The sequence below is a fragment of the Suncus etruscus genome, chromosome 7, assembly GCF_024139225.1.
Source record: "Suncus etruscus isolate mSunEtr1 chromosome 7, mSunEtr1.pri.cur, whole genome shotgun sequence".
In the NCBI taxonomy this organism is placed as follows: Eukaryota; Metazoa; Chordata; class Mammalia; order Eulipotyphla; family Soricidae; genus Suncus; species Suncus etruscus.
The window spans coordinates 38,810,981-38,825,759 of NC_064854.1; the positions used below are offsets into that span (position 1 = coordinate 38,810,981).

General features: G+C 48.7%; 1 protein-coding gene across 1 annotated transcript; it reads right to left on the reverse strand.

Moving 5' to 3' along the window:
- Positions 1–2,703: 2,703 nt before the first annotated feature.
- Positions 2,704–4,817, reverse strand: FZD8 (frizzled class receptor 8). The gene has a single exon (XM_049776464.1). The coding sequence runs from the start codon at positions 4,807–4,809 to the stop codon at positions 2,704–2,706; it is 2,106 nt and encodes a 701-aa protein (XP_049632421.1). The 5' UTR covers positions 4,810–4,817.
- Positions 4,818–14,779: the final 9,962 nt, after the last annotated feature.

Genomic DNA, 14,779 nt, shown 5'->3' on the forward strand with positions numbered 1-14,779 from the left:
CATGACTCATCAGCTAGCTTATATGCAGACCACGGCTGGGGACCTAAGTTACAAAACAGTAATTCTTTAATGAATAAAACTCCTGGAAGATTTTTTTTACCATGCCTCTGACTTTCAAAATAAAAATCGGCATGATAGCTTCAGTAGGTGTTCTTGCACATCTAATTTTAAAAAATCCAATTAACACCAAGAATGACTCTGGGAAGATTTGCAAAATGTTTCCACTAAGAAACTGTTCTTAAAAGCCTCTTACATGAGTAAGATCAGTCAAGGAAGTAGTTTCCATCCTATTCATTAAAAAAAAATTAAACCATTAAATATTCCTATTAGGAAAAATAAAGAGAACAAACTTCTTAGCAGGATGCAGAGCCCAACTCCCTCCCACCATCCCACAATGTTTGATGCCCCCATCATTAGCAAGGTTGCTCCCCATTTCTTATTTTGATTGACAGGTTAATAAGGGACCTGGGGCTATCTTTTGAGTCTGAACACACAACTTTACCAATTACTTTTAAATTATTGCTAATCTGTCAGAAAAGAACAAGGACGGGGAATAAAAAATATCTGAAAAAAAGAGAAATGTCTGCTGAAGACGGTTTTACTTCCGGTACTTTAAAAGGTCCAGTTCAGAAAACTTGTCGGAATTTAGTCAATAGAATTTAGGCACTGAGGGTTTTTTTTTTTTTTAAAGAAAAACTTGTAGTTTATAATAGTTCATTGGTTCAATTAGGAGCGAAAAAGAAGGGAGTTTGTAATGCAATTGTCCAGCAAAGGAAAACGCTTTAAATTGGGAGATTATGTGCACAGACCACCTGTAGGGCATTCAGAGCCCTTTTCTATAATGCTTCAACCCATGCCTAGCTGCCTGCAGGCTGGCTAACAATGCGGGGAAAAGCTGTTTAAAAGGCTGAGCGCACTTGGGCCTCTGGTCTTCACTAACTGTTACAAGTCTTCCTCTCCCTCTCTCGCTCTCCTTTTTAAAGTAAAAGTCCCACATCCCTTTAATAGAAGAACTTTAAGGCTCCGCGGTGGCCAATTGGTCTGCACTAAGAGAGCCGGGCAGCAGGGAAAGAAACTTCAGACTATACAGCACATTTGGAGAGGAGAAAAGATCAAAGTTTTTCCAACTCAAAAGACCTAGTTCCCTACAGATTAACCCTATTCATTTAGCTCCTCTTAAAGGAATGATGTGCTGAGCCACTGGGCAGACAGGTAAAAAGTTCAACAATTGCCAAAGCATTCTTCTGCTAATTCAACAGCCTTCTGCTCAAATAAATTAGCTTAGTCTTGACAGTGGAACAATAGCTTTTTTTTTTCTTCTCGAGGAAAAGCAGCACATTTTATATATACAAGCATGGAAGGTTATTAAGATGTTAACCCGTTGGTTTAATCCATTAAAGAGCTCCTGCTCCACTACCAGATTGTGGAGTGACTTATACTGTAGGAAGTGTCATCTGTGGCAGAAAAAAACGTTAACTCCTGCACTGCTGCAGTGGGCCTGTCCCTGCAAAATCAGGTGCTCAGCATCACTGAGCCAAGAACGTACTGTTTGGCTGCCTTCAGTGGCATTTCACACAAGAGAAATAACAGGTCCAAGTGGGACTAGTGCCTGGCACATATTCCCATTACCTCTCCCTATTTTGAGTGGTTAGTTATCCCTAGACCTGGAAGGAGCTACCATTGAAAACACCAACTTTGGGATTGTTGCAGGAACTCACTCTCCCACTCCCACTGAATTCAGTTTCACAGTATTTACTTTGCTCACAACTTAAAGAACTAGAGTTTAACAGGTAGTGTTCTCCATGCCCAAGGTCTGCATACAGGACAAGCCAGAAAATCTCCATCTCCCCCGGGACCCCCATCAGCCCCCGAGAACACATGCCCTTAGCCAAGGGTGACAGCTTAGAAGAGGTAAGGGGAAGGGTGGGGGGGGGATAATGCTTAAATCATTTATCAAAAGTCGTTTTATTGACAAAATAGAATACTTATAATTTGCTCTTACAGGGGCGGCCTCTAAACTTTTTACAAAAAAAATGTACAGGCTGTATGTATATCTTTGGATATATACATAATTTACACGTTTGACTTTTTCTTTTTTACACATTTTAACAAATAATTATATAAATACATCCTCTAATGTAAGAAACCCGTATTTACTTGGGGCATATAATTAAGACATTTCTTGTTGGTTTATTTAAGGCAACTGCCTGGTCATTGCGAAGACTTCAACCGTGCCAGCCCATCAGGGTAGGATGGTCGCGCCCTCCCTCTGCTACCGTTCGACGGGGAGGGCGCGCGGGGCGCGGGAGAGAGACAGAAGCAGGTTCCCACTACAGGGAAAATCTGTCGAGTGGGGGGGGGGTCTTCAAGCACAAGCACAAGCAACCGGAGGGGCTCCAGGCCTGGTCTGGCAGCAGGCAGAGTCCACCTCTTGGGCGCCCCGAAGGTGAAGAAGAACTCCGTGGTCGTCAGTGGAGGAGGCCAGGGAGGGCTGGGGCTGGGAGCCTTCAATGCCAGGTACTGTGTTCTATGTGAGTCCTTTAAGTCCCAGCTAATGGATACCATTAAGAGTTCATTATCATGCTAATAGCAATCAACACGGCGAAGGGGGTGGGAACCCTAGGCCCCTAGCGGGGGGGGGTGTCCCTGCGCGGCCCGGGGGTCTCCAGGCCCTCCCTCTCCCTTCCCTTCCCCTCCCCTCTTTCAGACCTGGGATAAGGGCATCTGCTTGGGGTAAGACACGGAGCTGGCCGTGCCCGAGCGCCACGTCAAGCCGGTGCTGACGTCGCTGTAGAGGGAGCCCGCCCCGCCGCCGGGACCCCCGCCTCCGCCCCCACCCGCGCCCAGGCCGCCCCCGCCGCCCGGCCCGCCCGCCACGCCCGCCGCGCCCGCGCCCCCCGCGCCCCCCGCCGCCACGGCGCCCTTGCTGGCCCAGCAACAGCGGGTGCACAGGGCCCGCCACGACTCGAGCGTCTTGCCCGACCAGACCCACACGCCCGACGTGATGCCCACCACCAGGCACATGAAGTACTTGAGCATGAACACCGCGTAGTCGGGCCGGCGGGCCTGGTCGGGCTGCAAATCCCGCAGGCACGGGCAGTTGTGCGTGGCCTCCCAGCGCGGGCGGTTGTGCTGCTCGTAGAAGAGACAGGCCACCACGACGGCGGCGGGCACGGTGTAGAGCACCGTGAAGAGGCCCAGGCGGATCATGAGCTTCTCCAACTTGTGCGTCTTGGTGGGGCCGCCCTGCTGCTTGATGACGGAGCGGATGCGAAAGAGCGACACGAAGCCGGCCAGCAGGAACATGGTGCCGATGAAGAGGTAGATGACGAGCGGCGCCAGCACGAAGCCGCGCAGGTTGTCGAGGCTCTGGTTGCCCACGTAACAGATGCCCGCCACCGGGTCGCCGTCCACCGAGCTGAGCGCCAGCACGGCGATGGACTTGACGCTGGGCACGAGCCACGCGGCCAGGTGGAAATACTGCGAGTAGCCCGCGATGGCCTCGTTGCCCCACTTCATGCCCGCCGCCAGGAACCAGGTGAGCGACAGGATCACCCACCAGATGGAGCTGGCCATGCCGAAGAAGTAGACGAGCAAGAAGACCACGGTGCAAAGCGCCGGCCCGGTGGTCTCATAACGCACGTGTTGCTCCACGCCGCCCAATTCCTCGTAGTCCCCGCGCCCCCCGGGACCCCCGGCGCCCGCCCCTGCGGCGCCCGCCGTGCCCGCCGCCGCTGCAGCCGCTGCGCCTCCCGCGGTGCCCGTGCCCGGCGCGCCGCCGCTGCAGGCCACCTTCTCGTGGCCCGCCACCAGGCGCACCAGGTAGCCCACCGACACGAAGAGGTAGCAGGCCGACAGGAAGATGATGGGCCGCTCGGGGTACTTGAAGCGCTCCATGTCGATGAGGAAGGTGGACACGGTGGCGAAGGTGGACACGAAGCACAGCACGGACCACAGGCCGATCCAGAAGACGGTGAAGGCGCGCTCGTCCTGGCTGAAGAACGGGTTGTGGCAGGGCAGCGCGCAGTTGGCGATCTGGCCCGTCTTGACGCGGTTGTACAGCGGGTGTCGCTCGCTGGACACGCTCACCATGGGCGCGCGGCACTGGCAGCCCGGCTCGCAGGGCGCGGAGCCGCCGCCAGGGGGACGCGCCTTCCCGCCGCCTCCACCGCGCGCGGGGGTCCCCGCCGCGTCCCCGCCGCCGCCGCTGCCTCCGCCGCCGCCCCGGCCCCGGGATGGGGGCCGAGCCCCGGGCGGGCGCCCGTGGCCGCTGCCCGAGGGCGGCTGCTCGCCGGGAGGCGGCGGCGGCAGGCGGCGCGGCGGGCTGGGCGCGGCCGTGGTGAGGTCGGTGCGGTTGTAGTCCATGCACAGCGTGTCCGGGTTGCCCTGCTCCGGCAGCCTGTCGCAGCGCATGCGATCGGGCCAGGCGAAGCCGTACTGGCGCATGAGGGGCGCGCAGCCCGCCTTGGCGCGCTCGCACACCGAGCGGCACGGGGGCAGCGGCTTCTTGTAGTCCTCCAGGCAGATGGGCGTGTACATGCTGCACAAGAAGAACTTGAGGTCGGGCGAGCACTGGATCTCCACCAGCGGCCAGAACTGGTGCACCTCCAGGCCCGCCTCGTCCTGCGTGTCGTGGTTGAACTGGTTGGGCATGTAGGTGTAGTTGTAGCCGATGCCCTTGCAGAGCGGCACGGTGATCTCCTGGCACGCCAGTTCCTTGGCCGAGGCGGCCGCCGCGCCGCTCGAGCGTTGCAGCAGCGCCAAGGCGGCCAGCAGCGAGGTCATTTCCAACAGGTAACCCCACTCCATGCTGCTGCTGCTGCTGCTGCTGCTGCTGCTGCTACTGCGCGCCTCGCCCTCCTGGGGGTGAGGAGGGGGGGGGACACCCCGGAGTTCCCAGGCGGCAGGAGGGGAAGGTGGGTCCGCTCCGCAGCGCAATCCGAAGCCTGGGCAGGGAGCGATCGGGTTCGGTCCGTCCTTCCAAGACTGGCTGCAAGGCTGGCACCCGGAGTCCCAGAGCGTCTGCCCGCCTGCAAGCTCGGCTCACTCCCGTCCGAGCTCAGCTCCCGCCGCGGGGCAAAGGGGCCGGCCCCGGCTCATCGTATCTGTCTTCTGTCCCTTTCTGGCTCGCTAGCTCGCCGGCTCTCTCCCTTGCACGCGCGCGGCCACTTGCACTGCCCCGCTCGGCGCTCGGGGACGGAGGAAGAAGACTTGGCCGGGCACACACACACACGCTGAGTGGCGGCAAGTTTCCTTTCGGGCCGCGGTGCGCAAAGATGGCTGGGCCAGGCCGCTCGCTCGCTCGCTCGCTCTTTCCCCACGCCGGCCGGCTCAGCCCTGGCGGCCCCTGGGCAGCCCCTGCGGGCTCATGCCCGCCTCCGAAGCCGACGCGCTGCGGTGCAGCCGCGGGAGAGAGAGTTCGAGACCCGCCTCTGCCACGGCTCCGGCTTCAGTCTGTCCGTCTGTCCGCCTGTCTGGTGATCGGACAGCCCAGCTCCGCCTCCGGTCCAAGTCCTTGCAAGCCCCCACTCCAGCCGGGCAGTCCCGTTCTCCCGGAGCCAAATCCTGAGCCCAAGGCGGAGTAGGCGCACCAGGGCGAGGGCTCGGCCCGCACCCGTCGGAGCAGCGCCCTTCTCCCAACTTCTCGGCTCCAGCCACGCTCGCGCCGCCCGACCGGCTCATGAATATTTATACCTCGCGGAGCAAGTCTCCGCCCCCTATCCCGGTCGAGCCAATGGCGAGGCGACGGAGGCGGAGTCTCCGCGCTCCCAAGGCTCAGTCTTCCTTAAGGCAGCCCCGAGTGCTCGCCAGAGCGAGCGTGGTAGCTAGCGCCTCTGCGATTGGTCGGAGAGTTCGGGGTAACCTTGGGATTGACCGCCCGGAGGGAACTAACTTCTGCCACCACGGTCTTCCCAAGGCTCTCGGCGCGACTGAGATCTTGGCTCCGATTCCCCCTAAGTTTGTGCTGGAGTTTAGGCGCTGCTTTCTATGCAGCGCTGCCCCTCTTATTGACTCTTGCTATGCAGCCACGTTCCTGCCAGCTCCTCTCTCATAATGGGGTGACCTGCTGACGATGGGGGGATCCCGCACCCTCCTGCAAGCTGAGGTGCCGGGGAAGCCCCGCTGCTGGGGAAAAAGTGCTCTAGGGCCGGGTGCTGCCGAGACCTAAGAACTGTTCTACTGGAGTGCTTTTAGAAGGATGAGTTTTGGGGCTTGGGGAGTGTGCAGAGAGGGTGGAACGGGGCCAGTGCATTCGAAAAGGTGAGACTGGACCCCAGGTGGCCCTCCCGGGGAGAATTCCACAGGCTCTGGGTGACCTGGAGCAGCCGCTTAAATAATAATAATAATAATAATAATAATAATAATAATAAAGCGGAGTATGTTGATCTAGATCTCAAAGAGGTTTCTAGATCTTTAGGCGAAGTAAAAGATGCAAAGCAAAGTCTGCAGGACACGGGGCTGGAGAGATAGCATGAAGGTAAGGCGTTTGCCTTGCATGCAGAAGGTCGGTGGTTCGAATCCCGGCATCCCATATGGTTCCCCGAGCCTGCCAGGAGCGATTTCTGAGCGCAGAGCCAGGAGGAACCCCTGAGCAATGCCGGGTGTGACCTCAAAACAAAACAAAACAAAAAAGTCTGCAAGACACAGTGCTCTCTGTGAAAAAAATGACCCTTGGATAAAACTCCGAAAGGAAAGAGGGAAAAAGCAAAAGCAAGCAGAAGAGAAGCAGAAACTCCGCAGCTGGGTGCTTTCTTTTCGCCTCGTACTTTTTGGGGGGCTCTGTTATTCATGCGTGTGTCCCAAGTTCACATGTTTTTGCCGGAGCCTCCTTTTCTTTTCTACCGGCGGGGGCGGGGCCGAGGCCTGGCGGGGACGCGCGGACACGTCTCGGGGGGTCGGTCGGCCCCGAGCGGCTTCTTGCAGCGACTTGGGACGCGGCCCAGACGCGCTGCCCCCCGCCAGTGCCGTCGCCACCTTAAGACGGGGAGGAGGAGCGGGGCCCGCGGGGCCGGCGGCCTGGCAGGTTCATTTACGCTTGTTAGGACGTCCCAGGGGGTTGTCTTTCTCCGGGAATGGAGTGTTTATTTTTTAATTGATGTGCTGTTTCATTTAGCGCTTGTATGGAACTCACGCTGGGGCTGTAATTACTGTAATCTCGGGAACAAGCATTTCAGTTAGCCAGGAGGGTGGCAAAAGAGTCTCTCTCTCTCTCTCTCTCTCTCTCTCTCTCTCTCTCTCTCTCTCTCTCTCTCTCTCTCTCTCTCTCTCTCTCTTCTCTCTCCTCTCTCTCTCTCTCTCTCTCTCTCTCTCTCTCTCTCTCTCTCTCTCCTCTCTCTCTCTCCCCCTCCCTCTCATTTATTCTACCTCCACCCCTCCAGATTTCTGCCACTTGTCATGTTTCATAGCAGGAACAAGTTGGGCCACAAAGTTGTGAGGGTGTGGGGACAGGAAAAGAGTCATATTACAGGGGTATATTTGAGGCCGCTTTAGGGTTGTTTTTATATTTTTTCGGGGAGGGATTGTGACCGATGGTGACTATTTATTTAAAAACAATTTTTGTAATGAAACAAATAACCAGCACATCTATCTATCTATCTATCTATCTATCTATCTATCTATCTATCTATCTATCTATCTATCTATCTATCTATCTATCTATCTATCTATCTATCCATCCATCCATCCATCCATCCATCCATCCATCCATCCATCCATCCATCCATCCATCCATCCATCCATCTATCTATCTATCTATCTATCTATCTATCTATCTATCTATCTATCTATCTATCTATCTATCTATCTATCTATCTATTTGTTTGAGTAATTACAATCTAAGTTCTCCTGCTGCCTCCTCCATACCCCCGGCTTAGTTGAATGTCTTATTTAGCACTGTTCAAAAGAGACAGGTAAACCTACTCCTCCCCAGAGCCCATTCGCTGTATTTTCTTGTCTTTTTCTTAGTTTTGGGATCACACCTTGTGGTGCTTAGGATTTGTTCTTGCTCCCGCATTGAAGATCACTCTTGTTGGTGCTCAGGGCTTTTATGGATCGAACCTCATGGGCCACAAACAACGCAAATGCCTTACTGCTGTACAGTTTCTCTGGCCCCAAGATCTGCATCTTCACAGAAACGTTTATATATATGGGTTTCTACCCTAAAGACTCTCTCTCTCTCTCTCTCTCTCTCTCTCTCTCTCTCTCTCTCTCTCTCTCTCTCTCTCTCTCTCAAAATTGAATTCTAAAGGACAGAGTGATAGTACAGCAGGAAGGGCCTTGCCTTAGGAGCTGCAGGCCAGTATTGAATTCTCTGCATACTGAACCCCCTGAGCACCTCCAGGAGTGATCCCTGAGTGCCTGAGTGCAGAACAGAGTAATGCCAGAGCACTGCTGGGTGTGGTCCTGAAACCAAAATGAAATACAATAAAATTGAAGTCCGATCAGAACTTCATTTAAAATAAAACAAAACCACTTCCACCCTTCTTCTGTTTTGAAATAGTAAATTCCACAGGAATCTTATCCAAAGGCTTCAGACATACTAGCTCACTCAGAACCAAAAAAAAAAAAGAAAGATAAAAAAGAAAGAAAAGAAGGAGAAAGGGCAAATGAAAGAAAAGAAAACCCATTTATTTAGAAATGCCCACTCTTTAGTCCCCGCCCCTAGCCCTTCTTCCATTTCCCCCCCTCTCCACCTAATGGGGGAATTCTCAAGCACAGTCTGGAATGTAGAAAAGTCACCTCTCTTTTGTTAGCTCCTGGTTTCCGAGGGCCTTTCTTCAGAGCTTCCAACTGCAGAATAACAACAGGTAATTCCCTGAATTAGTTCTTAGCATGGTTGTGAGGACCAAAGCCCAGTAGCTGCCTAGAGCAGCGGTCACAGAACCACAGCCGGGAGGGGTTGCTTTCCCAAAGCCACGCAGATGGTGAAAAGTTCCTACTCCCTTTCCACAGCAGGAAAATGTCAAAGTGTAGACTTACACTATATAAATTTATTAGAACGAGGTAAAAAACAGATTGACATTTGAAAGTCCAGGCTGAAAATAGTTGATTTTGGCTTATAATTGGCCTTTCCCCCCTTTTTATTTTGAGACAAGCTGAAAACTTTAATGGTGTGGAAATTTTTGGTAAGTTTGTGAAGCTTGCAAGAGGAGAAGAAGTCAGAAGTTTGGTTTTTTAAAAGTCCTGCTATTAACTACTTTGGGGATATCCTACTCGATGTTTGAGCTTAAAAGTATTTCTATAATAATTGACAATAGCATTTCTATCTTTCTGTTAAGTGAAATGGCTACTAGAAGATCTGTGAGACTTAGTTACAAAGCCAATTAGTGAATAAAAGGTAGCGACAGGTCAGCTGAAAGATGCCAGAATTGTTTTTATCAACTTTGCTAGCTAAATAATGATATTTTCCCCTTTTGTATGTAAAGCAGCTGTTTTTCGAGGGAGGGGAAATAGCTTTAGTAATGACATAAATAATGTAGGAAACTTTCTAGAGGCATTTCTGAACAGATGTCTTGTTACTGAATAGCCCACAAACATAATAACATAAACAATTGGAGGCAGGAATTAATCCAGAGAAGAGAATGTTTTACAAAACATTGAAAACTAAGTTAGATAAGACATTATATGTATACTATACATCTCAAATATAAGAAACTTTGGAAAAATTAGATTTCAGTAGATGATCGTCTAAAAATCCAATATGGTACTCCAATAGTTACAAGGTTCAATAATATATATCCTAATAAAATAATATTTTGAAAGATACACAATTTGGTCACTAAACATACAACACCACTTTGGTCACAAACAAACATTCTCAGGTACTTTATAAAACCAGTTATTTCTTGTAAAAAAAAAATAGAAAATAGGGCCAGAGTGATAGTACAACAGTAGGGCCGATTCAGGACCAACCTTGGTTCATCCCTGGCATCCCATATGGTCCCCCAAGCCAGGAGTGATTTCTAAGCACAGAGCCAGGAGTAACCCCTGAGTGTCACAGGGTGTGCCCCCCAAAAATAGAAAATGAAAATAGACTGTTCTCATTCAGGGAAACAGATATTATTGGAGAACATAACGTTTATAGGCTAATATTGGGATTTCTTAGTGTTTTAAAGGATTGAGCCTTATATAGATGTAGGGAAAAGTAAACATGTCAGTGAGGAACCCTAAACAGTAGGTAGGGGATTTGCCTCGCAAGTGGCCAAGCTGGGTTCAATCTCCAGCATCCCATATGACATCCTCTCCTCCGCCCCAGCAGCAAAGAGCCAGGAATAAGCCCTGAGAAATGCATGGTATGACCCTAAATCAAACAAAAGTCAGTTGGTCTTTCTTCAATTTCCTTTTGAATTACAATAGGTGAAGTTATTTTATATTTATCTATGTAAACATGAGACTCTACTAAAGTTTTTCTCTTCTAGGCAGGGGAGGTGGCTCAAAGGGCTGGAATGAATATTTGCACACTGGAATCTGGGTCTCCTAAGCTCTGCTGGGAATGACCAGACCATCACTGGGTATGGTACCAAAACAAACGTAGCAAACCTTCAAACAGCAATAAGTAAAAAAAGGCTTTCGTCTTTTGTTTCCTTTACCAGTAGGAATACTGTGAGAAGGAAGTACTTTTTGCTGAGTCTCCTTGTAACAAGACCAAGCTACTCATGGATGCAGATACAGAAGAAAAATGTCACAGTAGCCAAGAATCAGTTCTCACTTTCCATGCAGCCATTTATGAACATGGTGACAACACTCTTTAATTTTGTAATTCTAAAATATTCTTAAAGAATCATTATTCAATATGATTGAATTCACATTCGACTATTGGCCAGTTGCTAAAATTCTTATAATATAGAAAACATTGTGTATTTATTTGCATCTTTTAGGTGCAAGTGATACCTCCTGAGTAAAACTGGTGTAATCAAGAAGGACACTTAACCCAACTGTCATCCAACATAAAGCAGAAAGTGCCACCTGATTGATTGCTTCATGCTGTGTGTCCTGAGGATGGATTTCTTTTAGTTATTTGGAGTCTCCTGCCCCCACCTCCCACCAATAGCAGATCCTTCCCCTGAGCATCTATGAGCTAAAGAAACATTCCCCAGAGGACCTTTATTTGGAGGGTTGAGGGGGGTTCTTAGATATCACTGTTTTGAAGCTGCCACATGACCCTTAGCTGTAAGGGAATCTTGAAAATGAAGATTTGGTGGCTGGATAGTTAACCACACATTATAAATAAACTTTCAAGCAATATTACTTAGCCTACATACCTAATTCCCAACAACTTTCAGCCTGTAAAATTTATATAAAGGGACACAAGCTGCGTCCTAGAGCATTTCTTTGTATTGGTTATAAGAAAAAGTTACCGAAGAAGACTATGGTGGTGGAGAGAAGAGGGGCTTGAGATCAGACATTCCTGGGAAATGATAGCCCAAGTATGTGCCTCCTACATGTACAAGTGCCCTACAGTACTCACAAAGTGCACAAACCTGCCTGAAAGAGCTGGGAGAGTCTTTCATGAATATTCTGAAGAACTGGGAGTCTCATAACTGGGGGGAGAGAGGAATGTTTTAAGCATGTGACCAAGCATTGATGGGGCTACATTTGAATCTACAGTTTAGGATCTGTTACAGTTTCCAGTGTTCAGTAACAGGATACTCAGGTCCAGAGGCCACTTTAAATCTCAGTTACATAGGAGCTGGTATGGTCCAGTGACTCCACGATAGCATCGAGACTCAGGTTCATTCCCATCTTTGTCACCCGGGGAGTATGGCGAGTTCCCCTTAGGGTTCAAAGAGTTTACGGATGGAGGCTCATGTCTTCACACACCCATATCCAGATACCAAATGAGGAACATCATCGCCCTGTGTCTCTCATTAAAAGCCAAGAAAGCTTTCCTAGGACTGACTTCCTCTCACTTGTCATGTTCAGGATTGATCGACAGTCCATGCCCTGCCAAAAAGGTATCATTTGCACAAATTCAGGAATTTGCTAGCAAGGATGAGGGGTGGCAGAATAGCCTTGGGTAGGTAACCACAGGGTGTCTTCTTTACCTAGAGGCCTGAGACATTACCTGGGAAGAGACCTGAGATTGGATCTAGCTCCCATTGTCCAGCATGAGCCTCTGTACACTATCTGTGAAGAAGATTCTTAGACTGTATCCACAGCACTTCAGCCTTTCCCCGCTTGCTTTTTCCATAACCACAAGCAGGTGGGATGTGTTAATAAGCTTCCAGATTTTTTGTCCTCCCCCCACTGTTTTACTTAAAGGAAGAATCTATTCCAGTTCCCAGAAATCCAGTTATCCAGTTGCCTCAGGGCCTCTAGGCCAGGTTAGGTTGGGGGATGCTCTTCTGGCAGAACAAGCTGGGTGGTTTATAATGTTTGCTCATATCCCTGTCTGACCACAAACTCCTGTGGGGTAATTATTTGAAGGAACACCATCCGACAGCTGAGAAGCACGGTTATTAAGGACTGCCAGAGATGGAAATTTATTTCTCACCTGTGTGGTTTCCAGAACCTTGTGGGGGCAGAGTAATGAACATCTTCCAGTACCCTGCAGAGAACACAGGATCCAAGGGAACCAGATGTAGCTTCACTCTGTGGATCTGCACAATACCCCACAGCCAGCCCCTGCACACAAGCCAGCTTCTACACAAAGTCTTATCTTTCCTCCAGCCATCTGGGTCTTTTACCCACCCCTCCCTTTCTCTATATTATTCTTATCTTCACATCAGCAAATATTTATGGCATCATGATTTAGCGTTATTTCTGTATTGAACTTGGTAATTGGCTTTCTTTTGTAGATGCTAAATCAAGAGGCTCCTAGATCATTAAGTCTTACCTTACTAACCTGCTAGCATGTGAGGTTTGTTAGAACAGTGTTCACACCAGGAGATTCCCCCATTTCATCCAAGGGGAACCAGATGTCCTGAGGAAGTATTCATAAACTCACTTCTGTTTGCAAGTTTCTGTCATTGTAAGCAACTTGGGGGGGGGGGCGAGAAAAGAGTGTCATTCTTTTCTCAGCTAAACTGGCTCTACCATTTTCTACTAGTTCCTTCTCTGATTCTCTGGTCTAGTACCCTGTTGATGATTGAATCAGTTTTTCCAGTGTTCTCAGTTTTTTACTTCAAAAAAAAAAGTCTACCATTATAACTACTGTAGCTCTGTCTCTTCATTTTGTGATGTCTTTGGTCTTATTCTCCAGTCTTAAAATAAATAGAACAGAAATATTCACTTTATGTTTTTTTTCCTGTCAAAAATCTGAAAGGATTCATTTTCTGTTAGGATTCTATTTGAATTGGGTTGTCTTGGGGTAATAAAATACCAAAGTTTCTGCTGGAAGGTGATCCATTGAAATTATACATCCTGACTTTTTTTGGATGAGAGTGAAATATATAGGGCCTAACTAAACAGCGAATCATAGCCTGTAATTCATAATTGCAGAACGGTGAATGTGGGTCTTGTTCCTACAGCCCCCGAGTGAGCAATAAAAACTTGCACTGGGAAAATGAAGTTTGGATTCCATGTTTATAGTTACTGTGAGGAACAGTTAGTTGACTTAAAGGTTAGAGTGACCTGAATATGGGTGGACAATTGTTCCATCTGTGTTGCACTGAGGATTGTGAGAGGATGGGCAAAGCTGAAATCTAATGATAATGTTGGCTGCCATTTAATACCTACCTGTGAGATAGTAGGTTCTGGGCTTGATCTTTTATAATTTAGGTTGTTTGAGCAATTAGCAACAATTTTTTTCTATTCAAGGTGACTATTGGAAATTTATTAACTGATAATAAAAAGCTGGGTAGATGAGAAAGATTGATTCATGTTTATTTCCTTTAAGATTCTTCTTCTTCTTCTTCTTCTTCTTCTTCTTCTTCTTCTTCTTCTTCTTCTTCTTCTTCTTCTTCTTCTTCTTCTTCTTCTTCTTCTTCTTCTTCTTCGTTTTTGTGTCACACCCATTGATGCTCAGGGGTTACTCCTGGCTATGCACTCAGAAATTGCTCCTGGCTTGGGGGGACCATATGGGACACTGGGGGATTGAACCACAGTCCATCCTAGGCTAGCGCTTGGAAGGCAGACGCTTTACCTCTGTTGCCACCGCACAGGTCCCAGATTCATGTTTATTTTCTAAAGTATTGTCAAGAAGTAAGGTTCTGGCTATTTCCTTGCGTAAAATATTGGCAATGATGATCTCAGGGGCAGAAAATGGTAGTAGGAGTTTCAATCATCACATTCAAAGACAACGTTCTATTGATTATGGAACCAAACCAGCTCTCTCAGTCCCTTTCTCTCTCTTAGAATGACACCTTTTCCTTCTACCTTTCAGTCAACTTTATTGGTCATAGCAGGATGGCTAAGAGGCATATAATTTCAGCAATTATGTAAATAAATAAATTATATAAATAATTCCCTGGTAAATGGGAATTAGCTCATTTTTCTAAAGTATTTGGGTATGTAGAAAAGGATAGACACCTGAACTAAATTTGGGATTTATAAAAAGGAAGGAAAATGAAGATGGATGTTGGCTAGGAAATTAACAGGAACGCTGCATGTCTAGCTACATCTTTCTCTTCAGCTCTATGTCTATAATGTCTAAGTCATGTGAAAAATCTGAAAAATAAAGATTAAACCTCACATTTCCCTGATGTGGTAATTTCAGATATTATGTCCATCTGTGTAAGTAGTGGAATTCTTTCTTCCAAACAAATTTGCACTAATTTTCAACATAGAAACATTAAAAAAAAATCCTAGCTTTGAAAGAGGAGCTGGAAACTATACCTGA

What these genes read in the sequence shown, in the direction of transcription:
- FZD8 (XM_049776464.1), bottom strand. Translation starts at nt 4,809, where the DNA reads ATGGAGTGGGGTTACCTGTTGGAAATGACCTCGCTGCTGGCCGCCTTG.